This window comes from Ambystoma mexicanum, chromosome 3p, assembly GCF_040938575.1.
Source record: "Ambystoma mexicanum isolate Mex_15411 chromosome 3p, UKY_AmexF1_1, whole genome shotgun sequence".
Classification (NCBI taxonomy): domain Eukaryota; kingdom Metazoa; phylum Chordata; class Amphibia; order Caudata; family Ambystomatidae; genus Ambystoma; species Ambystoma mexicanum.
In genome coordinates, this window is record NC_090925.1 from 529,362,332 (window position 1) to 529,388,844 (window position 26,513).

The 26,513-nt window shown below is 41.6% G+C and overlaps 1 protein-coding gene across 2 annotated transcripts in view; it reads right to left on the reverse strand.

Moving 5' to 3' along the window:
• Window positions 1-26,513, reverse strand: part of LOC138580589 (protein-glutamine gamma-glutamyltransferase E-like) — a 106,229-nt gene that overhangs the window by 44,771 nt on the left and 34,945 nt on the right. For both annotated transcript variants that reach the window (XM_069651248.1, XM_069651247.1), the window contains exons 2-7: window positions 20,477-20,653; window positions 16,257-16,499; window positions 14,845-14,963; window positions 6,874-6,984; window positions 5,511-5,688; window positions 3,164-3,296 (exon numbers count right to left, since the gene is read on the reverse strand). In XM_069651248.1, the coding sequence (XP_069507349.1) occupies window positions 3,164-3,296; window positions 5,511-5,688; window positions 6,874-6,984; window positions 14,845-14,963; window positions 16,257-16,499; window positions 20,477-20,636 (944 nt within the window). In that variant the 5' untranslated portion in view covers window positions 20,637-20,653. The remainder of the gene's footprint in view (window positions 1-3,163; window positions 3,297-5,510; window positions 5,689-6,873; window positions 6,985-14,844; window positions 14,964-16,256; window positions 16,500-20,476; window positions 20,654-26,513) is intronic.

A 26,513-nucleotide genomic window follows, 5' to 3' on the forward strand; every position in this document is an offset into this window, starting at 1 on the left:
TGTATTGTTAAGAAAATTAATAAAATACATTTTAAAAAAAAAGTGATCCTAAGATCCAGTGAAAAAAGCTAGAGACGTTTCTAACAAAGGAATCACAGCATGGCAAATAAATGTTTTACTGAAGCCGAGAATGCTGTTGGGTAGTGAGCCAAAGCTACTTAGGGAACAGCGCCAATTTCAGTGCCCGAAACCCAGAGCAGACCACCCTCCAAGAAGCCGTTCAGATTGCAAGAGGCCACACCAGAGGCAAAATGAACATCTTGTCGCCGAATCCTACCCCAAATAAGTCAACCACAAAGGACCGACCTCAGAACTATGACCATGAAGTAATGTGAAAACGAAATTGGAATCACACTAAACTGTAAGTAGCACCCATTGGTGCACCCGTGACTCAAGCTGACCTCTCTATCAATTTGGCTTGAACAATACTCATTATTTCCATAGCAACACAATCATGATGATGCAACTAATGAAAAAGGACACTAACATGACGCAGGACCATTTGGTTACCATTTTGGATTAGTGGTTCCCACCAGTGTACAAAACCATATCAACAGATAGATAAACCAGGAGAGCAGGCTGTCTGATAAAAGTGTACCCCGACGAAGTGCCTGAAACATAGATCTATCAAACATCAAGCAATTATTTGGAGTGGATGGTTGCTGAAAGCATCCGCAACCCAAACACTGACTTTCTTACAGCTACTTATTACAATGTGTGGTAACATGTGAAAATAAAAATGAAACACATTTGATGTCTCCTTAGGTTTATCCCAGTTGTAATGTGGGGTTGGTTCAGCTGTCATGTATTTGCAATTGAAAAAATAGATGTTTGGGAGTGTCAAAATTAATTGCTGAGATATTGATCAATATTTTTTCATCAATTGTTTTTTCATCGTGTTTTGACTTGCATGTTACCATATACCCCTGCTTGTTGTCTCCAGACATTGCCTAGTGAGAAAATAGAAAAGGGCTTGCAGAGAAGGGGCAAAGGTTCAGAAAGTTTAAATGCACAGGAAAGATGTGTACAGGTAAGAAAGGGAACGAGGGGTAAGAAAGGAGTTTGCAATAGTTTGCATGTCCATAAAATCAGTGTACAACGACGAAAATAAAGTGCTAATCCAAAAAGGTAAACACTTATAGGGCCTGATTCACGGACGTGTTTTATAATGGCGCAATGCCATAGGAAAACGTTCCATGAATCAGGCCTTTAATGCTCCTGTGAACTGGCGTATATCCACGTGGGCTCTTTCTAGTATATACAGGCGAGTGCTGTTGCTGTGCAGTGGGCTGTTGCTTGATAGGTCTGAGATGGTCTGCAGCACACTCTTAAAGTGTGGAGGCTTTTTGTCCATTAGGTGTTACCCTAACGGACAGGCTTGACAAAGATAAATGTGGGATTGCACAGCTGTGAAGTCTGGAAGGCAAATGAGTTGGACACACAGGGGAGGAGCAATCAAGTCTCTGGGCGTCTCTCATAGTTCCACACTTACATGGCCACTTATTGAGGGATGACTACAGTGGGAGGCAATAGTGCGATATTCTGATAATGTAGGGTCATACATTGTTAGAGCGCAGATGCTGCACATTGCAGGGTTCCTTTCAGGAAGCTGCATGTTTTGTGACTCTCAGCACATAAGGTTTTAACATGTTATTGCTTTTAAAGCACTTTAAGCAACAGTACGCTCACCACGCAGCACTGACAGTTGTGTGAGTGTCTGTATGACTGAAGGCCGACAAAGTATGCACCTGTGCGTCCAAGGAGCTACACTGGAGGCTCCATCAACCCCAAAAGGCCACAAATATCCCGCCACCTAGGAGACTTAAAAGGGGTGGAAAAGTTCAAGGGACAACCAGCTCGAAAACTCCCTGCAAGGCTCAAAACAGGTCGAAATGCTAATCTGCCAAAAACGTGCTAAAACAGCAGGGGGTACACAATGGGACGAAAAGCGAACAAGCCAACAATTAGCTGGAAAACACGTCAGGGGGCTAAAAATGTGGCAAAAAAACCCGATCCACCAAAACACAGCACGAAAACGCAGCGGGCAACTCAAAATGGACCGAAAAAATGTGGAGAGCAAAAACCAGCTTGAAAGCATCCCAGGAGGCTAATCACAGGCCAGAAAGTGAACCAGCTGAACATCTCTGAACTTCTCAGCCCATGTGGAGAAGTGCTGCACCTGCTGTCAGCAAGCTGGGCGCCTGCCGATGTGAGGCAGGTGCTGCTCCTCCACTATCACTGAAAGGACAGCCCCTGCCATTGTGTCCTTGTTGCCACAAGTGTGCTGGCATCACTTTGAGAGTGAGCTACATGGCTGGTGAGGGCTGTCAGTAAACCCATCCCCCACGAATGAACCCCAGAGGTCCATCCTACTGAACGTAGAAATTGCAGCAATGTTCCTGTGCACCAACGCCAGGTAGCACACATGCAGAGAGGCGGATCGCCCAAGCACACGTGTTGCTATTAAAAGGAATGCTCACACGCAATCGAGATTCCGTCATTTCCATGAGTCATGTCCTCGCCTGTATTAACAATGTGCACCCATGGAGGGCACATTACGCAATGGGCTCATGTTCTAAGCCTCAGGGTGCAAATGTTACACCTTAATTGCAAGGCAATAGCTATGTGCACCTTGCTTTTGCACTCCATGGCATTTTACAGCTAGTTGGAAGCAGGGGCAGGGCATGACACATAATTGACATTTGCACTGTGGATTACTCAGCCGAATTAAACACCCACATGCTTTTACGCCTACATAAGATTTTCAGACAGGCAGAAAGGGGTTTGATTGCCATGGAATCTCCCTGCTTTTACCACGAACTTAAAAGCATTCCAATTACACACCTGTTTTGCTCTTGATTTGTGCACTCCGTTTTGTACAAAATGACCCCCAAAAATGCTATCGGTGCAACATGTCCCATGAGGCCACTGGCCAGTGGTATCAAAGTAGTCTGCAATCAGAATAGAAACCGACCCGTCATTCCATACAAAATACTTTTGAACACACATCTGTGTCTTTTGGCCATATGCCTCATGCTAACATGAGGAACTTCTTTGAGAAGGCCAGTTCGCTCAGTTGCAATCTCTGCCAGAGAAAAGAAAGAACTTTGAGGAAGTGTTTACAACGAGTCGCATGTATACACACACACTTCTTGGCACTTACCATATGCTGTCCGGGCTGCCTATGTATTTGCCCAGGGTGTCGTAATATTCATCAATGCTCAAGTTGCTGTTTGTGTCATGGGCTGAGTTGAAATTTGTAGTCACACGTGTTGGAATTCCCAGGCACCTGAGAACTAATAAGACAAATTGAAGGAACGTGAATGTCACTTTGTTTGCACTTGTCAAATACATGAGCGTGGAGTTCTTTTTTTCAGTGACATGATGCTGGAAGGGGATTATAGGTTTGGTGGTGGTGGGAAACATCAGGGATTTTAGAATGGCGGATGTTTTACGACTCCACCAGACTACGAGTTTCCGTCGTGAAACTCCGTTTTGCTGTTGCTTTTGTGTGGAGCTATTTACTGCCACACAAAGGCATTACCCCACGTGGTGATTATTGCATGTGGTAATTATTGAACCCTATGGAGTCCTATGGAACTCCGAAATGGCGAACAATGGAAGGGACCCTCATGACTTGGGTTCATACGGACCCTTCCGGGTACCACATTTTGGCGCATAGTGTAACAGTAAATTAATTTGGCAGGATTACTGTTGGTAATACTGCCAAACTCATAAACAGGCCCGTACCTTTCTTTCACATGCCATTAATCGAATTGTGATTGTGTGCGAGGGCACACAATATTAAAGGACTCTATATTGTCCCGCTATCGACCACTTTGGAGTGGCTTCCTTTAGGCGAGTTAAGATCAAAGTAGTTTATTTGCTGAGCCCAAAGTTTTATTACGAAGTGCACCCAATAGAACACAACCAATAATATCGCCAGTAAAAAGACAAGCCAACATGACAACAAAACGATGTAAGATGACAATTCCTTTCATGATTTTAAAAGGGGTTCTGGCAAAAAAGCGGCGATCCCCTGGGGGCACATAAAAGGCGTTCAAGGCCTATCTAACTTTCACTGGTGCAGTGTTGTTATCCAGCGGGCGGATGTGAAGTAGTACTATTTGAATAAAGTCAAGTTTCTTTTTTCAGAAGAAACTACCAGCGTCAGTCCTAGTTTGAGCCTTCTCAAATTCAGTCATGGAGCCTCTGCTATCCTCATTCGGTTGAACCTGTCAGCTGCTTTCTAAGCTCAGCCTGTTCAGAAATTCATTTGACATCTAAGCAGTCTTCTCAAATGCACATTCTTGCTTTGTGACCGTGAGTTACAAGTCCGGTCTGGCCCCTTCCTTTGCAGCCTCAACATTCTATGAAGTCCGGCAGGGATCTGCCCCTTCTCCCTGGTTTTTCAGCCTTTACATCAAACCTTGTGCTGCCATCATCCCTGCTTTCTACTTTCAAACGTAGGCTGGCAACAGCCAAATGGCCTTTAGATTGGGTGGACCTTCGCCAGACATTCTGCTCATCTTGTTATGTTTCACCCACATCTAGGATGGGAGAATAGATCATTGAATGCCTCAAAAACAGATATTAATATACATGGTATCTTCCGTACTCATCTCGTGGCCTCTACCATAGGTCTCCCCCCTACCCCTGTCTCCCATGCAAAATTCATGGGGGTTAAGTATGACCAACTCCTCACATGCTCTCTTCAAATGTATGAACTTACAAGAAAATTGCACTTTTAACTGCATCTGCCCGAACCTATACATCTCACAACGTGTAAATTATGAGAGGTATGGCGTTTTATATTTAAATTCTTCCATCAGGGTGTTTTATCCACTCCCCACAACAAAAGAAGGGCCACAGACTGACCGTAGGGACAACAATCAGTCATAACAAAGTTTTAGAAAATTACCTTTTTAAGTAGAGCGATATTACTTTAATGATCCTTCTTATACTGAAAATGCAACATGTGTTACAGATTTGATATTACTTCATCTCCTACAGTTCCTGTACCAATTAATCATGCTTTCAAATAGCATAATATCTCTTGAACTTGAATCAATAGTTCATGGGCCCCATTGCAAGTTTGGAACCACCAAACGGATTTGCCATTACCGGTGGTGGGAGGCGGGGTTTGTCCCCATTTATTGGCGTTCGTAGGACTCCATGGGGATTTCGGCAGAGTTACCACTGGCGGTGATACCAACGGCAGTAATTCTGATGATTTTACCAATTTTTGGTAGTAAAGCAGTGGATTTACCACCAGCGTTTTGCCGGAGGTTAATCCTCCAGGTCACAGCTGAAATTGTAATACGGCAATGTGGTAATATGATGGTAACGGAATTACCACTGTGTTACCACTTTTTACTGCACCACAGTATTTGTAATGGGTCCCATTTTGGTGATAATCAGGGCCAGGCATGCAATTTTTAGGAGGTTCATATGGATAGTTGAGCACTGTTACTAACAGCTCAATTGCTGGCTGGCCGACTTTACGGTACCTGTGCACATCACCCCTGCAAAGACCCAGCACTGCCCATATCGAACGGGTCCAGGTCCAGATGCCGCCCACTTTCGAAGAATCTCCACACTTCCACTCCACCTGGAAGGACTTTCTTCAGCAGAATAGTTGCCACTCCAGTCTCCTAACAGCACCCCATTTTCGTCATTGGAATTGACCTGCACGAGATTCAGGCAGTTCAGTGTTATAAGCACAAAACATATTCCTAAATATCTATTGAGACATGAAAACCTTTAGGGCTTGACTCACAGAAGCGTTTTATAATGGTGCAATCCCATAGGAACACGTTCTGTCAATTAGGCCCTTAGTTTCACAATGGCTCTTAAGAAAGGCTTTGGTTTAAATCAAAGTTTTACAAGCAGCCTTAGCAGTTGTGGTAATATACATTATGATTAGACAATTTACCTTACAATTATCACGTTTGGGTCAAACAATTCTGATGTTGAGTAAACAGGTTGTATGACACTTTCTGTGGACCTAGAGGATTTTGGTGGCATTTCTACAATTCTCTTTGCATTAAACATAGAAGCTGGTGAAGCTATTGATTTGGGGCCAGATCTTACAGGTCTCTATAGTTATATTACATATTAGGAATAGCAATATAAATTTCACGGTGTACCACTGCCTGATGAACGAAATAACTAATTCCCCTTGTCCCTTCACAAATGTACAAAGTTTTCTCAATTTGCATGCTGTCGCGCATTAAACACTGTCTTCCAATAGTTATTAGCACATACACATGTTTTTGAACTTCTCTCCACCAATCAGAATGTTTAGAGTGCATTGAATAACTGATGTTGACTGCATTCTGAAGGTCCTGTCTTCAAAAGCAGACAAGAAAACAATAATGCTATTTCCACACAATATTTCTTGCAACAAGACTTCTATGGCAGGACCTTTTTTGCTGCCACCTCCCATTTAACACTCAAAAAGAGAAGGCTAAATCGTGGGGACCTGCTTTCTATTTCACCTTAGGAAAACGCTACATGGCCCCTAATACATGCTCATGTTAAACCTATTCCAGTTCAACCAAGTTGGAAATGACATTGCTTTACCTACGAAGACGGCCATGGTATTTAAATATCACACCATAAAAACACATTGAATGGACTGTCTATTTACATGCTTTGCTACTACCAGACGTTGAAGGGGGTCACTGTCACTTGCAGTAATGATTCTTTCTTCAACGTCTGGCCCTTGGCTTCACTTCACGCCATGAATTGGTAGCAGGTCATTACCCCTCGATAAAGGCATCTCTCTTGGTCTACAAGCCTATATACGGGTGTCTACGTTTTCAGACTCGGAAATATGGTTTAAAGTATTGCAATGTCTCAATTTCTTACCAGAGCACTACATACACGTCCAATATATCCTGGATCATTCCGATGTTCATGGTCTGTATTAGAGTTTCTGTCCAGCATTAAAAAGACAATATTCAGAATGTCTTTCTCATACTGAAAGTAGAAGGAGAATGAGATAGATGAAAATACCAATTTTCAGACAATTCTGTTTCAGATTAGTTCTCATTTCCCTATCCCATGCCTGCCCATTCATCATCTAATGTGTTACCTGCATCCCATCCATCAGCTGCAATAATCAGGTCTTAGTGCTTTTCTTTTCTGTGTTCCTTTTTTCATTACATATTCATCTATCATTACTATTCCTTGGTCGTTCCCACCTCATATGTGCAACCTCTTTAGTCATCCGATAGATACCATTTCTTCATCACTGACTCTCCATTGCATTATTCCATTCCTGCTTAATTTAACATTGTTAACTGTTAGTTATCGTGCTCCCTAACCTTACCACTGACAGTTCAAAGCATTCTAATGCATTAATTACATTCCTCAAACATTTGCGATTGCTGCTTCATGGAACGTACATAATACATCTGATCATGCTAGGGAACATATCTGATTCCTCATACCTCACAAAGCAATACAATATTTGCCATATCTGCTACTGCACTCTGACAACTTCAATGGCAGCATCAAAGCAATATGCCCAAAACAGCAGGATAGTGTATCTGCAGACTGACATAAGAATCTTAGTGTGCACAGGAGAAGTGTTCAACATGTTTTTAATTCCCCCCAAGTACGATTTGAGAAAGTGGTTTAAACTGAAAAATATGCTTTATGACTATTTTTCTTGATCAGCTATTGTAATGTCGACGGCCAAAGCTCTGGGTAGTCAGGCCCAAGAAGGACTCTCCATTCCACTGACAGGCTTCGTTTGGTTTATTACCACTGTCCTTGTTCACAGCAGTTCCTTTCGTAGTTGACTGTCATCGAGAAATTCACTTTCTTTGCAAGGGCCTTGTTGATATCGTTTCTTGCCACCTCTAGCGAGGACTGGGGTGATGTAACGTTATTCCTAACCGTTGTTCTATCTTTTGCCATCTGTGAGTCTTGGTCTTGGATGTCTCCTGGGGCTGCTTTCCCTGGTTACTATGAGTTCTCTCAGAACCAGGGTCAGGGCTTTTGATTATTGTCTGGTCAAATCCTAAACGTTGAAAACTACCCGCTGTGTCAAGCAACACTTGCCTGACTATGCGTGAATGGATAAGGATGAACATAAGATATGTACGTGCCTCCTCCACGAACTCAATCACTTTTAGGTAATTTGAACAAATTTGTCTTACGGTTGAGACACATCTATGAAGTCAAGAACATTCCTCCTATTTAAAATGAACTTGTCATTCGTGTCCAACAGCCTTATTAAACGTAAACATCTGGAATTGTCTCTGTTCTTGGGATTTGCCCAATCCCTAGAAGAAGGTGCATCTTTTTCTGCCTTTCTCAGTTTAGTTTGACCCAAATCGCTTCCCTTAACAAGTTCTGGTTGATATTTTATTAACTTGGAAATATGATCTTGCAAGAATGACACACTTTTTGCAACATTTTCCTCTATTTCAAGTTCCTCTGTCTTATTAACACGTACTGATGAATGTCCATCTGCTTAGATTTGTCTGCTTTTAGGGATCTTTCCATCTCTTTCTCCTGATCTTTTGCTATGATGATGATCCCTCGTCTAAAATACGGAGAACTAGTACAGTTAATGTTGTTGTCAATTTTCTTTTTGTTAGTCAGAGGTGCCCACCTTTCGCATTTGTCACAACTCAGTGTTAGATCTTGGGGTGGCCCTCCGTTAACCCTGGTTTCTTGGGCTAGCCCCTGTTGATGGATTTGGGTGTGGGTTGGTCGACACAGCCTCAAGAGTTGTGTCCGACCTAGTCAAGTTAGCATCACCCCTCGACCACACCCCAAGTGTTCTTCACCCTCAAGAATTTCAGAGTCTGTTATGTTCAAACCCCTGTGTACCCACAGGCTCTCTTTCCAGATCTTGGACTCTTTCCGAATCTTGGCTTTAAATAGAGGAATTGTTTCTCCCCATTCCCTCCAAGCTGTCCTGTTGCTTTTCTGGAGGGATGGGACAGGGATCTATGTTGGCAACGTCACCCAAGAGGATTGAATGTGGTTTTACGTCGACACATTGGGATTGTGGATCTTTTTTGTCTTCATTGTTTTCATTATCTTCCTCTTTCCCCACTTGCCCATCTCGCAAGTTCCCTGGGTGGTTACGTTAGCTGGATGCCTAGCCCGTGAATACCAGCCCTCCTCCTTGTTATCCTTATTTTTACCTTTGTCTTTGATCGCTTTCCATGGTAATGAGATCATGGAACTCGAGATGATATAAGCACCTTATGGCGAACAGTGACGTGAAGCTTGGGGAATTTGATCTATTATGCCTCCAGGAAACCTGGCTACAACAGACCTCAATCTTGGCTACACCATCATACTAAATCTAGCAAAAAAAGGTCTCAAAGGAAGACAGGTATCTGGATTATTTATCAAAAATGGAACTGGACTGCAGGTGCTTAAAGCGTAAAACATCTGGTTATGCATCCAATGAGTTGTGGTGGAATTGGCCTCTTTGGGTAATTTGAATGAACGGAACAAGAAGTCTCCACTATCTATCACCAGCGTTGATTGGAACCCTGTAGCGGTTCAGGCTGAAGAAATGATTGGGAAAGTAGCAGAACTTATTGACGAGTCCTACTGAGAAGATGGACCAGGATTCATCATTTTGTGTGGTGACCTAAACACCAAATGCCTGAACAACGAAGGAGCTAGAATGGATGAAGCTCATGTTAACAAGAGGCTTGCACATCTTGAACTGTCATTTTAACAGAGATATACCGGACCACCCAACGTGGGCATGAGAAGACCAAACAGCAATGATATGTTTTTGTATCCAGACCTATGTTGACTATGGTGCGTGACTTTGGGGTAGTGCAGACCAATACAAGTGACCATGAATTGCTAAAAATGACCTGGGCAGCTGAGCTAGTTCGCAGGGACAGAGTGATTTACACCTGTGTTGGGGTTTGTAAGGGCGGTAATAGGTTCAGAATGAGTAAAATAAATACCTGGAATGGATCAATCAGGACCTTAAGAGCGGCAAAAGGAACCAGTTGATTATTCTCCACTACTGTGCAGCTTGCGGGCCACAAAAAAGGGTCAGGTGGAAGATGTCAGTAAGCACAGACATGTCTACGATAGTTTAATAGGGGCCAGAAGAAGTGAAATGAAGTAAGCACTCAGGGAGGCCAAAGCACTGGAGGAGGCTGTAAAATACCAGTAACCAAGACGATCAGGATGGTCTATAGCATGGTTACGATGGTACAATGAGGAAATACTGCAGTGAAATGCAGAAAACACGTTGAAAGCACTAAGCAACAGAAAGTCAAGCGAGATCTGGGGGCTTCTGAAGAGTTTGGAAATATCTCAACCACTGGCAAAGATAAATAGTGTATCTGAGGCCTCATGGGTGGCACACTTTAGCCGGCTCTATTCTGGTGGAAATAACTTAGAAGTTGAAGTAGGGGTGGGGTACTAGAAGAGTGGTTGATCCAGCACACTATATAACAGATCCGGTCAAAAATAAATAAAGTAAGCACCTTACGACAGCTGGGCCTAGATGTGTTCACAAATGTGATGTTAAAACAGGCCCTAGTGTAGTGGGCAGGGTTCTTACATATCTTGTTCAAGAAGATCGAGGAAATGAAAATGCTACCTGATTCTTGGAAAAGAGCTGTGAATTTTCCAATATTCAAGAAGGGCAATAAGGGCAAGCCTAAAAACTATCGCCCTATTGCCCTTCTGGACGTGATCAGTAAGAGTTTTGCCTCTTTACACTTAACGAGATTAAACAAGTGGTCAAAGAGGGAACAGTGAAATGACATTTGGGCTTTGTGCGAGGTTTAGGAACAAGTATGAATATAATGATTTTAAGCATTTGTAAAAGCAGGGCCTTGGAAAGAAAAGACAACATATTTCTGGCCTTTGTAGACTAAGTCCAGGCCTTTGATCGTGTAGACAGGGACAAGTTATGGAGTAAGTTGTCTGATTGGAACTGCCCCGGTTCACTACAAGTGCCTTTGAAAGCACTTCACAAGCCTCAGAGTAAGATTGAACAAGGATGGGCTTTTTTCAGAAGAGATACTTACCTCCAAAGGGCTGAAACATGGCTGTCCGCTAGCCTCTGCACTTTTCAACCTTTTCTTGTCAGACTTGGAAAACACGTTAAGCCAGGCAAGATGCTTCCCTCCAAAACTGGGCAGTAAATTGGTCAGTAGGCTTCTATACACTGACGATTTAGTATTGTTGGACTAAATGGAGGTTGAGTTGCAACGCCAACTAAATATGTTGGAGGAGTATACCAAGACAGACAACCTTTTGATAAATACTGAGAAAATCAAAATACGAATTCTGCAAAATCCAAAGGGCAGACAGTCAACTCGCTTCACATGGAAACTGGGGATGGCGAACATAGAACAAGTCAACTCATACAAATACTTGGGTGTGTGTGAGTGTGAATCCAAGCAGCATAGAAACCCTGACGGAAGAACTTTTACATAGCAGAACCCTAATGATGTCGAACCAGGCAAAACTGATCAAAAAGGAGATTTGGGAGATTCTCTTTGCAGCCAGGATTGGAGTTCTAGAAATCTAAGGTGGTAGCCATCTTGACATACGGTGCAGAATCACTACTTTTTATAAATGAAAGCTTGTGGCCAATTTTAGAGGGGTGATTTTGGAAAAGTGTTTTAAGGGTTCTGAAGTCAGTCCCAATTCAGGTATTGTATCAAGAGTTGGGCTTGACATCTTTGAGGGCGTCTGTGCAATGGAAAAAGTTATCCTTTTATAGAAAGTGTATTTTAGATGACTTAATGTGATATTTGAGATTATTAAAAAGGAGATGGAAACAAATCGTGATAAGAGGCTAGTTCAGTGGGTTTTTTGTAAAGGGTGGTTGGAAAGATTAAGTGTAACAGAGGCAGGTTTAGAAAGTAACCCGAAGAAGGTAAAAAAGCAATTGAGGGAACTTCATTTGGAGAGCAACTTTAGAGCAGAGAAGAAAATACTAACTGTTTTACTACCTCCAACATGGGACTAGGGTGGTGAGGTCTGTCCCTATGTACTTGATCAAGTTCCTGAATAGCTAATATAGGGAGCAGTTTATGAAAATGTTCTTTAAATCTGCTCCCGACCAAGGCGATCACATGTGTTAGAAATTGGAAGGTCCTTGAAGACAGGAAATGCTGTTATTGCAAGAAAAGTGATGTGATAGAATCCTTAGATCATATTTTGCTATTTTGCACAGGGTTAACTAAGGACAGAACACAGCATTTTAAGGAGTTTTCAGATAGCACAAGCTCTTTGACGTCGACCGAATGGTTGTTGCTTTTATTAAGTGGGGAAAGAACTTTGTTGGTTTTTGCTGGAAGGATTTTAGGGATCAGGGTTTATGTAGCAAGACGTTATTAACCTGTGATGATTGGGAAATATGAATTGTTTTACTATGGATTTGAGGTTTTTGATTTGACTTTGATCACAATTGTTTCTTTCCTCCTACTATACTTTTTATTTATTTATTTCTGGATGAATGTTGATTTTGCAAAAGGTTTGTAATAAATCATAATGCATAATAAAACATAAAAATAACAACATAAAATATGCTTTCCACCAAAAATAAACCTGATTTTGTTCCAAAAATCTGAAGTTCTTTTAAAAAAATGCACTTTTAAAAATAAAATTGAAAATTTGATTTTATTTGGAAAAAATAATGTTGTATTGAATTTATTAAACTGTTTCTATGAACAATTGTTATCTTGTTTTGCAAAGTGGTTCATCTTGAAAAAGATTTCAAGGATTCCATTTTGGTTGCCAAAATATTTCATCAGAAAGAAGCGTTTTGCAATTCTTAGGTGATGCACATTTTTACCCCAAATCCCCTCATTTTGCTTTTGGACAATTACAATTTGCCAATTCCATACTAGAACATTGTAGCTGGGGGGCCTAGAGATGCAGAATCATCACACAGTACAGGACGCAGACTAGGAATTTCAGAACAAAAGGGAGCAAAAAATACCCTTGGTACATCTTTTGAGATGGGAAATGAAACCGCCCTTTAGTAGGTGCAAGCACAACAGGTGCTGCGGTTTGGGCCATTTCCTAAGCAGCAGCTAAGAATGAAGAAAAGGTTATCCAGTTCAAGAAGGTCAGCACGCAGGAAGGCAAGGCGGATACCCTAGAACTAATCTACCTGGCCTCACAGGCGTCATGAAAACATGCACTCAAGCAAAAGGGGCAGATCACTGAAGCCAGCAGGGCGAGATCAAGGAGGAGAGGGGGTGTGGTGAAATTCAGCACTAGAATCTTTCAAAAGTGTTTGGGACCTGAGCTAAGGCAGAGTCGAATGAAACTGGAAAAAAAGAGATCATGAAATTGGACTGAAGATGTTGGAGCAGCTAAAACACCGGATTAGTTTGAGGGGTACGGACACTGGTGTGTAGTGTTTGTGTGGGCATGGCGTGCTGCTTGAATGGGTGTGGAGTGAAGCTTTCAACAGGGAAGGGATATAACAACACATTGCCCATTCTCAGACTCCAACAGACATGCATTGTGAACCAAACGGTGCGTGAAAAGTAAGTCAGTGGGAAATGGGTGGGACGGGGTGCATCCCAGCCCAGAGGCATCAGGGAGACACACATGCATTGCCTCGCATGACAATGAAGAGGTGAAATGATAACTTGTAGAATACAATATTATGGATTGCTGGGGGAAGGGAAAGTGCCGATAGTCACGTACCTAGCAGACACTGGCGGCATTTGACCAATGGCGTCCATGATCTGCCCTTTTTTTAGGGCTTTTGGGAGAGGAACCCGGGATATGTCGGCTTCAGCTGCTTTGAAGCACTATATGACATTGTAAATATAAAAACATTTAAAACAATAATAGATGGATCATAAAGCACGAATGTGCACCTGTTCAGTTCAGTGGGCAGGTTGGAGATAAGAAGATGGTGTTTCTTGGTCTGGCATACTTGGGGTAACATGTGACTCATGTAAAATGAAGTTGTACATCAGATATAAAACATGAGTTTCTTCGTAACTTGTAGTAAACATGCTCTGAGGCAAATATGCAGAAGGTCTTCGAGGGCCTTCATTTGGGAGACCTTGAGGATGTGGCCTCACTCGCGACCTATTGAGGCGCCATGGAAAAGCAGCAGAGGCCTGCCCCAGTGCTCCTTGTACGGTGGCTGGGATGCCCGCAGTGTTGCTACCCATTGCCCAGATGCGCACCTCATTTCGCATGTTTTACTCTCCCAAACGGTGCAACAGCAAAGGTCATAAACCACACGCCAGAAGATTAACCACCATCCAGGAGACAAGACACGAGGCGTCGCCTGTTTACCACAGCTTTAAAATCATCGTGCACCTGAGTTTGGCAGGTGGCGGTACTTCCACGCGTAATTGTCCTCCAAGAGTCACATGCTTCTCATGACGAACGTTTAATTGCAAGGATCGGAGCAGCTTTAAACATGCTCAACAACCTGCAATTAAATAGTCGATTGACACATTATTACTACTGCAGGGTGCACACAAGGAAAAACAGGTTTAACCCGTGTTTTATGAAAATACTAGGATACCCATACTAATATGGAATTAAAGAAATACATGCGCAGAGCACTTTTACAAGATGCACGTTTCTCCTGTAGCAAGAACATGCAACAGGATGACTCCTGTTCAACACAATTCAAATCATGAGTTCAAGGCCTGATTTACGAAGTGTTTTTCAAAGGGATCGTTAAACGCTTTTGTAAATCAGGTCCCGAGTCTCTCAGCTCCCAACTAGTGTGTGAACTACATTTCTAGAGAGGCCACCAGCTGTGCATCATGTCAATTATTTTCCTTTATTCGCTTCTTTTTCACCCTCCGCTATCTGACTATGTTGAATGAGTCTACTTACCTGGCCATAGTTCCATCCGAGTTCGGCGATATAGTCCACGTTCCCCTGGTAGAGGGTGCCATGCTCACTCAAAACATACTCTTCTATCATGTCTAAGTCAGGCATGAAGACAGAATCCTCTGAAAGAGAAAAGACCAGCCAGCGGAAAAAAAAGTGAGTACTTCGATCAGGAAGGCTGTACACGAGGATGAGAAACAGAGGCGGAGCAGTTCCTTTTCAAGGTGCTTTACAAAGGGTCCAAGTGAAAAAAAGCAGGAAATGATACAGGTGGCAGCACGCCTGCATCTCTGTCCACAGGACCATGATTAGAGAGCATTAGGACACTTGGCTGCTGTGTGAATGTGGCTGGTAAAAGCATTGTGATAAGTTGGGTTACTGGCCAAGCATGACAATGACACAATTGTAGGAACAGGAAACATCCTTACTAAGTTCCAGCCCTGGGTACAGGGTCAAGGAATACATTCAGGCCACATCAGATAAGTACTTGGACAGAACATCCACCGGCATCCTCTCTCAGACAACCCATCTTCTCAACTGACGTTCACAGAGCCGTTCAGAACATAACATTCTCACACGCATCATTCCATGTCAGTCGCTCCCAGCATTCCATGTCAGTCGCTCACAGCATCCCATGTCAGTCACTCACAGCATTCCATGTCAGTCGCTCACAGCATTCCATGCATACAGGGGGAGGGGGGTGCAGGGAAAGACAAGACATAACACAAGGCCAGCATGATTCCATTTAACTCCCTATGCAGGGGTGTAAGGGCAGTGGATTCAATGGTGGGGTGAGGGAAAGGGTAACAAAAAGGAATGCTTGAGCGGGGTTAATTTCCGGTGGCATTTACATGGCATTATCACCTAGAAAGGCGCAGAGGTTCTTGTGAGGGTCTCTGGGTGGTGCTGCCTACTACCATAATAGCCACACAGTGAAAAGGTAAAAGGCAGTCAAGCATGGCAATGGACTTAACTTCAAACACGTGATTTAACTTTGTAAAAATGTGCAAATAACAAACACATATACATAGTCTCTGTAGAGGAAACTAATTCCTCTTTTCATTAAATGTGATTTAGAGCTCATTAACTGCTTTCATGGTATACGTATTTTCAAGAAACCTATATTTTGTTCCTGAAATAGTCATGTGAGCTTGATGGAAGAATGTACAGTTCATATTATACGAGTACTTTAATGGTGTCCAAATTGATTTTCATAAACTATCACCAATATAAGATCCAAGCAAAGATCCTGTGCTCAAATGCAGTTTGTTGCCTGGTACTCCTTATGTTTTGTGAATTATAAATAAAACATTAAATAACATTACATTGCAGAATTGCTGGAAGGCATTGTTTGATGAAATGGGATGGCTTCCAAAGGAAGGTCACACAAAGAGTAAGTCCACACGAGGTATTACCTTGAGCCCATGGGTTGAAGAGCATAGTACAGTTCATCAGCTTATGGGAGGTGACATAACCCCAGGAGGAGATCATGACACCTATGGTGTAGCGTCCAATGATGGCGTCAGCGTTGCTGATGAGGCTGACTTTCACAGGATTGGTAGATCCGGGGTCTCTCACAGCACACCAGGAACCACTCTTTACTGAGCTGGACAGAGGAAAGATCAGCTTTGTTCCGTTTGATTCTGAAGGTTGTGGTCCTGTGAAAGAGATGAGAACATTGAGCGTGAATCACTCCTTTAGATTAACGGTTATTCATAGAGGTGCTTCATGTAGAATCTGTTTAGGTGACCATGCGTGGTGCTTGCCTGAACTGAGTGTGTATTCACTTTTAATTCCCTACACAAACCAGTTTGTCTTTGTATTGGACTATTGAAACATAAGGTACATATGTTGACACTCTATTGAAAATTCTAGGACATCAACATATGTTTGAGTCCCTTAGCAGTAGACTTGAAGTGTTTTGCCTTGTATTGCACCTGAACAAGGTTCAATAACCTTAATGACTCTGTGGTTTAACTTGGATGGAGGATTGGTAATGCTATACGTTGCAAAGCCTTTAGTGCATTGGAGGTCTTATGATTGATGATCTGCTTGTGAAGAGCAGTCAGTTCAGAACGTGCATATTTACCTGGTGACTGTACTCTGGCATTATCCTTCCCTGAGCTATAGTAAAGGTGATATGAAAGTTACCTATGTGGTGGGTCCGTTTTTGATGAATTTAACCTGAATGAGTGTTAAGTGTGTGATTGATGTGTTCTACCTTTGATACGTGGTTGTGATGAAGGAATTGACTGGAAAGTGAGCCTATCGGAATGTCACCAGTTGTGTGGCATGAAAACAGCAGTGACATTTTTGCTGGCAGACCAGTTGCACTAGTCCAGAAGAGCAGCATTGTGTGGCTGGGGGCGGGGCTAGGAGTTAAACCCCAGACCCACTTTGGTTTGTCACTTTGGTTTGTTTGTTTGTCCCTTGAGAAGATCTCTTGTACAAAACAAAAAACTTACATCAAGTTTTAGCTTTCTACCCCTCGATGGAACAGATAGCTGAATAAAAGTTCGGCTATTCTGGAGCAGACAGCAAGTTGTGTTATGTGTTTTAGTGTTTGGGCTGCCTGATGTGGTTCAAAGGCTTGTTACGATTAAGCAGTATTTTAGGTGTTCCTGTACGTTTGACTCATTTCTCAAACAGGCTTTTCTAAAGTAGTTTTCTCGGTTATTTATCTCAATCTGACATGTAAACCACTGGAAGCTAGATCTAGGATGGCTGTTATATGTCAAGATGTGAGTATGCTAGCAATATAGATCTGGGAACTGATTTCAATTTCCTCTGTACGCTTAGCTTATGTAATGCGAAATAAATGTCGGAAACAAAACAAAATTAAATGGGTGCATTTTTATATTAACTCTGTTCAAATGATACGATGTGTGTCAACTGTATGAGTTATGTATGTTACCAGTCAGGGCAGTGTATAGCCAGAATTTAATGCAAGTCCGTTGTAGTTTATATAAGTAAGTATGCATTTATGCATGTATGTGTGTTTGTGATTGAGTTTAACAGAGTGTATATGATGTCCAAAATGTTTAATAATGTTTCTGCCAATGAACTGTGATGAGGAAATGGTCCCCAGATAAACTTATTTCTAAAATCCCATCTTTTGAGCGTTTTTCAAAACTGCAAAAAATTATGTTGTCACCGGAAATCCAGAGGGGGAAGCATTACAGTTGAGTGATGCCTGGTAAGAAAAGGATCTTCTACACAGCACAAAATGGCTGATTTTAGGAACCGTCAAAAGGAGGCTGTTTTGAGACTTGAGACTACAATTTCATTGAGAGCATTGAAGATTTCTCATTAGAATGTTTCATCGATGAACATGCATTAATGTATGCCATACCATAATGCCTTTCAGTATTATTTATTTTATCAGCAGCCAGTGAAGGGATCACATACCCTCATAAACAAAATGATATTTCTTGATTTTAAGCAATAGCCTGGCTGCAGCATAGTTCCGAACTAACTGATGACATTGTTTATTTGTGAATCTAAGAGGTGTCCAGTGAAAATGTCGCCAAGCAAAAAAGTATTCAGTGCCGAAATCGTGGTGAAAATACCTCTGCAATGAAAAGGTCACCAAGCACAAAGTAGTCAGGAAAGGCAGCTGAAAGTAGCCAACAATTCAGTGCTGCCGGGTTAAGTGTTAGGGTCAAGGAGAGTGGGCACGTGATTGCCTGATTGAGGTTTAGGACAGGGGAGAGAGTAAAGATATGGGCTAGGGTTGGAGTAAATATTTTGGTTAGAATTAGGGTATGGGTTAGAGTCTGGGCTGATGATGTTGGGGTTTGGTTAGTGGTCAGGGTAGATTAAGTGTCAGAGTAAGTGCTAGGATGGGGGTTATGGTCTTGCTAGAGCTAATAGAGTAATCAGTTGGGTAAGTTAAAGAAAAGGATAAGAGTTTGGAACGGGCTGGTTATGTTGGCATAGGATAGGGGCTAGGAAAACCTAGTGGTTAGAGTAGGGTAAGCATTAGGGTAAATGTTAGGCATGCGGTTAGGGTAGGGCTAAAGTTGGGATTACAGCAAGACTTTGGGTTAGGGCCAGTGCTATGGAATATGTGGAGAGCTAGAGATGGGGTTGAAGTAAGGGTCACTGTTCATGTTCTATTTATTTGGTGTTCTGGATTGAGTCATATGAAAATTGAATGCCTTTGCGTACTGAAGGGTTAGTGTTATGTAAGGGTTCAGGGTAGAATACAGATTGTAATTAGAGTTAGGGTAAGATATGAAATGTAGTTACGGTGATTGTGGAGGTTTTATTAAATGTTAGGGTCATTGTTAGGGTTTACATCCTTATATATTTGTGTATCCCAAAAAAGAAATGATTTTTGGCACCCTTATTACTGGCAACCTTTTCACTCTTTGCATTGCTTGCATTGAATGACTACATTTTTTTAAACAACTTTTTGCTGACTACTTTTTCACATGACGATATTTCTCTGGGAAGGTTTTCACACAGAACCATCTAAGATAAAACAAATTTGCAAAATACAATCTAGAAGATAAAAAAAAACATCACTAATATAAATCGATGAGAAGAAAATTCATTTGAGAACACATTTCAGTCTGGGCTGATAAAAAAAAAAACGTTTTTTATAACTGAAGAAATCTGCACATTAATGACATTTTTGCATCAAAGATTGTACTCATTATTATAACTGAGAACAAGTGGGGGCAGCAAGTTCCAAAGGATGATGGGATAAAAATTGAATTCCAGGGATTAAAATTGGCATTCAGTTATTACTTCCATTTTGATGATTATTTTAAGAGTGTTGTTCATTATCCACAACTTAATCTCCACCAAGCAGTGTGAGCAAAGAGAGCATATGAAAAGGTGCATACTCCAGACAACTTTACCCAAATGTGGGTGCCATCGTCATAGCTTATAAAAACATAATGTTTGAATGATAGAGATAACCCCTCTAATTGGTTAGTGACTGATTAATACTACACACCTTGAGGTGGGTATACAAAGGATATTAGCTGTCTGCAAGGACAGGGTGTGATTTACAAAAAATGCACATGATGAAAGAGTGTGAGGGATAGCACCAGGCTTTGAGGTGAGTGTTTCATGGAGATACATGAGCCTCTCATAGAAACATTCATTTTGGGCATATTTTCACGAGGGCAACATTTGTCTTTGTCCTATCATTAGGGGGGGGAGAGTGGGAAGGGGAATTTGCCCTGAAAGAAAAATACATTGAAAGAAAACATTTTTTATACTGGGGAAATATTTTCCCTACTGCTAATTGCATGTGCACCCATGCAAAGATTGACCTAAGTGCCGCGAATTGTCTTTGAAGGGTAATATAAGTCTATGATTTGTTAAATTGGTGTTCAGTGGCCCTCACCTGTCTATGATGTAAGGCAGATATTCTTTACATTTGTTGAGAGATTCTGATGGATACTAACCCCCTGCTATTAAAGGATATTAACTTCTGTTTTAGTGAGAGCGTGTGGAGACAATGTTGAGAGTTGACTGTTCTCAAGACACATGACATCATAGCACATAAATGCATAACACAACATGTCCTATTTGTGTGCAGAGGGTCATCTGTAGCTGGGTCACATATGTAAGAGATCAACTCTTGCAGTACCAACTCATGATATTTATGGATTCTCACCTACTAAAGCAACAAAAACGATGGTGTCATTGGCATCGGGTGCTCTGTTAAATCTCATGTCGAGTTGAAAGGGTTGTCCCCGCCTCAAAATTAAACTTGAATTCTCATGGAAAACGTCTGTGTGGTGAGCTCTTTTATTAGTTTCAAGCTGCGCATTCATAGATAAAAGTCTAAGGGCTGGAAACAAAAGAAAGTTGTTACAATGATACAGACATACAGTGCACATTTGCAAACATTCGGATTCATACAAGGGAACATGGCATGACACTGCGCTCTCAACGTCTATCATCAAACCTAAAATCTAGTCCATATTTTCAGAATATCCACAGAAAATACATTTCAGTTCGGTAAATCCATATGTTTGTATATACTTAGTAAGTGGCTATCGTGAAGAACTGGCCTGATTGTAGTTTTTGAGGACCTGATTAAGAGACCAATGGACGTCTGTATTTTAAGATTCAAATACAAGAAGTTACAGAGCAAACAATTCAGAATACATAAAGCTTTGGATTATATAGGTCTCAATAATACACCCGTAAAAATGATTTTTTTAAATAGCACAACTGGCCAGCTTTGTGGGGTTTCTTGTAACCTTGAAAGCTGACACCCAGAATATATATCAGATGTGAATTTTGAAACCAATTAGTCAGTCAACATCTTTATTTTGGTTAAAAACCATTAAAACACAAAATGTAATACAACAAAATGAGCAATTAGATTATTAATGACATCAACTATATGAGATGAACATATTTAAAATCAATGAATACAAGATTATTAACAATTCATTGTTAATGAAATAGGCTTTTCTTCATGCGACATCCACAACCCAGTGCAGAAAACACAATGCAAATAATCAGACAAATCATTGAACACGTGTATATAAAACCCCATTAGCACATTAATCACAAACACTTTGAGGGAGAAATAATACAAATTGCAAAAAGGAAAAAATCCCAAAAATAGTCAGTCATTACAATCTGAAAAACATTTGGTGACCAGACATATCATCATAGAATAAAAAGCAGCTGTGTACACTGATATATATCTGTAATACACCTTTGATCTCATCCAAAGAATGGTGTTTGTTTATTTTTTCATAATTCTCATTCAATAATTGGTTAAGTAATCAATTGTTGAAACAAGGCTGGTTTGTAGAACCTCAGACCTTCCTAAAATGATAATGTTATTTTAGACAGAGGAACAAAAAGTGTAGTCCTCATTCCTCCAACCCAGTGCAAAAAGGGCACATGCTTGGCTGAGCAACCTGTCCAGACCACGTCTAACATACTTTTTCAATTGGTAAATCTTAAATGTTACAGCCATTTCCTCTGTGCTTGGTGCAATTGAACTGTAAGTGTCAATACTGTACAGAATATATTATACATTTTGTGTAGCTGTTGGGTTGCTCTATATTTTTCATAACTGTGAAGAAGTGCATTTATGTATTTATTGTCATCTCGTTAGTTTGGGCTATTATAGGTGTCGCTTGCCCAAACTATTGCATTCAAATACTGATTCATGTGTACATAGAGAGAAGCGCTTGTGACAAGGGGCACAGATGAATGATATTTGAGGAGGGACACACAGCGTATTTTGGTGTTGTTTGGTTATGGATCTATCGCATTCCCAGCCCTTAGCCATGCTAATCCTTATGGCTAATCCCACCCATTCCTGCCCATCTCTGGAACTCTTTTAGCTCTGAGCTCTTCCATGGTCACGGCCATCTTGGATGACTGCCTCTAAGGAAGCTCTATGGAAACAAGTCGAAACATTTTCAGGTGATTACCACATTTATTGCACCAAGTGAATAAGTTGATCAAGGATTTGCCCGCCCGTTTCAAATGTGCATGTTTAGATAAAAAACATAGGCTGTTTTAAAGAAATGGTCTTACTTTTTCAACAGTATTTATATATTACTTAGTGGAAAATATGTCAGCGCTTGTGTTCCTTTCCTGTGTTTTAGTGTCTTTCTTACGGAATCTCAGCAAGCCATTCAGGCTCACATTATCACAGGCATTACAAGTTTTACAGTTTGTCCTTTTTTTGTGTCAACTCCATTCATCACTGTAGGATGGATCCTCCTGCGTTGCTCATGGAAGTGTCCGGTGGCAGCAGCGATGGTGGTTTCACAGAGACAACCTGAAAGCATTTTTGTGGACCCCCTTTTTAAAAAAAAAAAATCATGTCCAATGATTTTTTTAAAAGAAAACCATGGCCAGTGCTTTTTTTCTAGCTTTTAGCACAATGTGTATTCCAGCTGAATTAGTAGGCAAAGTGCATCCATGCCTTTTCGGAATTCCTAAATATGGGCAACAAATTGAGTCATCGCGGCTCTTAGTGAATGAATGCGATAGCAGCTGATTAGCACTTCATGGCACTGTGCGGCGCTCGCATTATGTGCTGGAAAGGTCTGACTGCTTGACACACGTTGGAAGAAGTACTTTCTATTTTTATATTGACTGTTTTATTAATCATGGACGGGCACATTGATAGTCATCAACGTGCTGTGTGTGTGTAATCATGTGTGGTCTCTTCCCCAGCATGCATGCAACACTGCAGCAATGTGAGGAGGTCCGATGAATGTGCAGTCCTTGGAAGGGCCTTGGTTATCGCTTCACTCATGTTGCTGTCATAATGTGAAAGCTTTGCGAATAAACCAGGCTATCAGAAGTAGCAAGCTAGACATGAGAAAGGCATGTATGACTGACTCTGTGCAGCACCAAAGGCATTATTGTTGTAAAAGAGCTTGACAATCACATTTAATCCAGGGCCCTTTGTGTGGGTTTTCAAGGACAGTGGAAGGAAGGAAGGCGCTAGGTATATCTGGTGGAGTGTATACAGTGTGGGTGTGCGGGCTACAGCCTCCCTCTAGCATTGGTTTGGCTAGGTCTCTTGGTTGGGGACTCCTGGGTGTTCAGGGGGCTAGGTCTAATTAGTTCCTGAATCAGGAGGTGAAAAGAGGAGAGTAAAGAGAAGGGGGACAGAGTTGGGAGTACTAAAAATACTAAAAGGCTTCGCTGAAAGTCTTACATAAAACTAGTAGTATTTTTAACACCCTTTCTAAACAGAATCATTTTGAAAAAGTGCATGATTGTTAGATATGGCAGAACCAAGCTGCTACACAACTATTTTCAGAAATTGCAGTGGGACGAGGTAAGTGATAGTTACAGGCTATTAGGGAGAACGCTCAGGGGGTCATCCGGGCAGAATCGCAGCGCAGGTTACGTACTCCTAGAACTCTGGCAAGTCTAGCCTATGAAGCATGGGTGATGGCAGGTGCTCAATTGATAGGGTTACATAGTCAGGAACATGCCACTGCTGTCTTTGTGAAGGGTCAATTTTTTTGGGCAATTCCTGGTCCCCAGTTTTTGTCCCGGTTCAGATTTTGAAAGGGAGAGATTCAAAGGCTTACAACTACCTACTAGCACAGGCTTGAAAGGGTGTGTGTGTTAAAAGCAGTGTCTATTTGGGTGGACACCCTGAAGATCGTTTCTATTAGGGGAACTCTGACCAAGTTTGTATACAAGGATCACGGGCGCAGACCAAGCTGAAATCAAAGATAGCAAACACAGATTGGAGAGACAGGATTTAGCGTCATAGTGATCCTTATAGCGGATTTATTAAAAATAATCAGAATGCTTAATATGAGGCAAGATTAAAATGATCATCAAACAACAGGTTTTACCAAAAGCTGAGTCAAATAATAAGTAAAACCAATTCAAGCAGGAAAGAGGACTTGTGTTGAAATAACTGAGCTAAAAAGGAACTTGCATATAAAGGAACTAATGAGGGTACTACTGGGGACACTATGAAGGATCCAGAGGAAGTGGGGAAAACCAAAAGCCAAAACAAGTTGAAGTCAAGAAAGAGAAAATGGGACTGATGCACAAAGTGTTTTTAATGGTATTTTCCCCATTGACAAACGCTTTTGTAGAAACTCGGTCCATTATTCTAGACAGGATGGGGGAATAATGGCAAGAATTAATGCTCAGTGTTGATACAAGGCAAAAGTCAAGAGGCATAATGTGAAGGAATTGGACAGAAGGGGCCAAATGGGCAGGGACACACGAATGAGCAGCACAATGTAGACTGTAAGGAGCTGAAGGAGGAGGAGTATGTGATTGAGAAAAGATTTGGTTATGAGGAAGAGAATGGAAAGAGAAAACTAAAACAGGTTTTGAATGGATACCTTAAATGTTTCAGGACAAAATGAGGGGTTTTGAAAATTTGAAAGACTCAATTTCAGGCTCGAGACAAAATTAGAAGAGATGCAAAAGAAATAGGTAGTTTAGGAATTGGTCAGGAAGAACTGGACGAGAACTTTCAAACGCAAGTGGAGGGCTTGGTGATACAAGACCCAATTAGACGAAATAGAAAACAGACATGTTGGAGGCGTTCTCCATGGGAGCTGAGAAGAATAAGACTGTGAACACATGTTTTAATTATAAGTTTAAAATCATTAATCCTGTCCTTAGGCAATACTATTTATTTAGAGATGGAGGTACAGAGAGGTCACAAAGTGCCAGGTTACAGGCTTCGTGCAACGCGAGGACCTGGGAATATGCTGGCACGGTTTCAGACCTTTAAGTAAAGACTTCTTTAGCCCACTTGAAGGGTTCGTGCAGAAGGGGTTTCCATCAGTAAGATCTGATAGATCTCATGAAATTAATAATAGACAATTGAAGATGGGTTTATTCATCCACCAGCTTAAGTATATGGGTGCAACAGCTAAAATTCAGTTTCTGGGTCATTTGAAAGTGCTGTTTACTAAAAGGTGGGCACTTGTTCACACAGTTGAAGAGTGGAAAAGCATTTTCAAAATCTTTATCAGGAAATTCTTATATGAGAAATAGATGTGTGTTAGCCATGTCTTAAAATGTGTTATTTGATTTTCTGTATCTGCTTTTCAATGTGTAGCCTGAATGGGAAATCAGAAGACATCAATAGGGCTGGCATTCAGTTATGGCACTTTGGCTTAGGCTGCGTAGCAAACACTCCTGCTGGAGGCAGATGGCAACCTAGGCAGTACAGAAAAATGATAGGCCAAATAAAATAGGGAAGAAAGGGGTATACAATAGTTTTGCTGACATGCTTGTCATGGAAAAATAGTATGATGGTAATGTCATGCCTGTGTCTTCAAGTACACTTCTGTGTCACTTAACAACACTGCACACCGCACACAGAAGGTGCCTCTAAATATGGTTGCCAAGGCTTTCTGGATGTAAGTGATTATTTGTTTTCAAATGACCAGGTCTGGCCCCACACAAAGTTAGAGTTATTACCCTGTGACTTTCCTGTTCCATGGGCCAAGCTATACAAGCCCAATTCCAAATGTAGTGTGAGGATAAAACACGATAGCCAGGATAGGATAGGACAGGAAGTCAGGGTGTGCAGCCTGACTTCTTCTCAGTGAAGCATGAAGCATGTGGTCGAAATGCTATGTTTCACGGTGGCCCCCCATCCCCACTGACGATTTCTCCTCTGGCCTGTGATTATTTGGGGGTCGTTGCATCTCTTGAATAAAAGCTGAAATGTCAGTGCTATAGAGACAGAGGGGGATTCGCAGGTAAGTGAAAGGGGTGCATGAGCGCTTGTAGTGTCTTCCTGGAAGAGGCGCACCCATTTGTTGAATCTGCACCCATGTTATGTATTCCTGTTACCTGCGTGTATGTTCCACCTTCCTAGTGTTCATTCTCAGGCTTTTTCTGCAATAATCTAATCGACTCCATATGTGATATTTTTCTGCACACAAAAAAAGACAGCTTTTTTTCCAGCCGATTGTGTGCAGCCTTTAAATGCGGAAATATCACATGCCACCCCAAGGAAGCCGACCTAATGCCTGGCCACACTCCCACCCTCTCCTGCGCTTGTGGTATTTCTTACAAATCGGGGATTTCACCCCGGGAGCACATTTTCTCCCCTACCGTCTCCCTTCCCTGCCCAAAGCATTCACACTCAACCCCCATAACATACTCACCCAAACACACATTTATCCACCCCTTCTGCCCCTTGCCCGCCACAAACATTCCTCCAC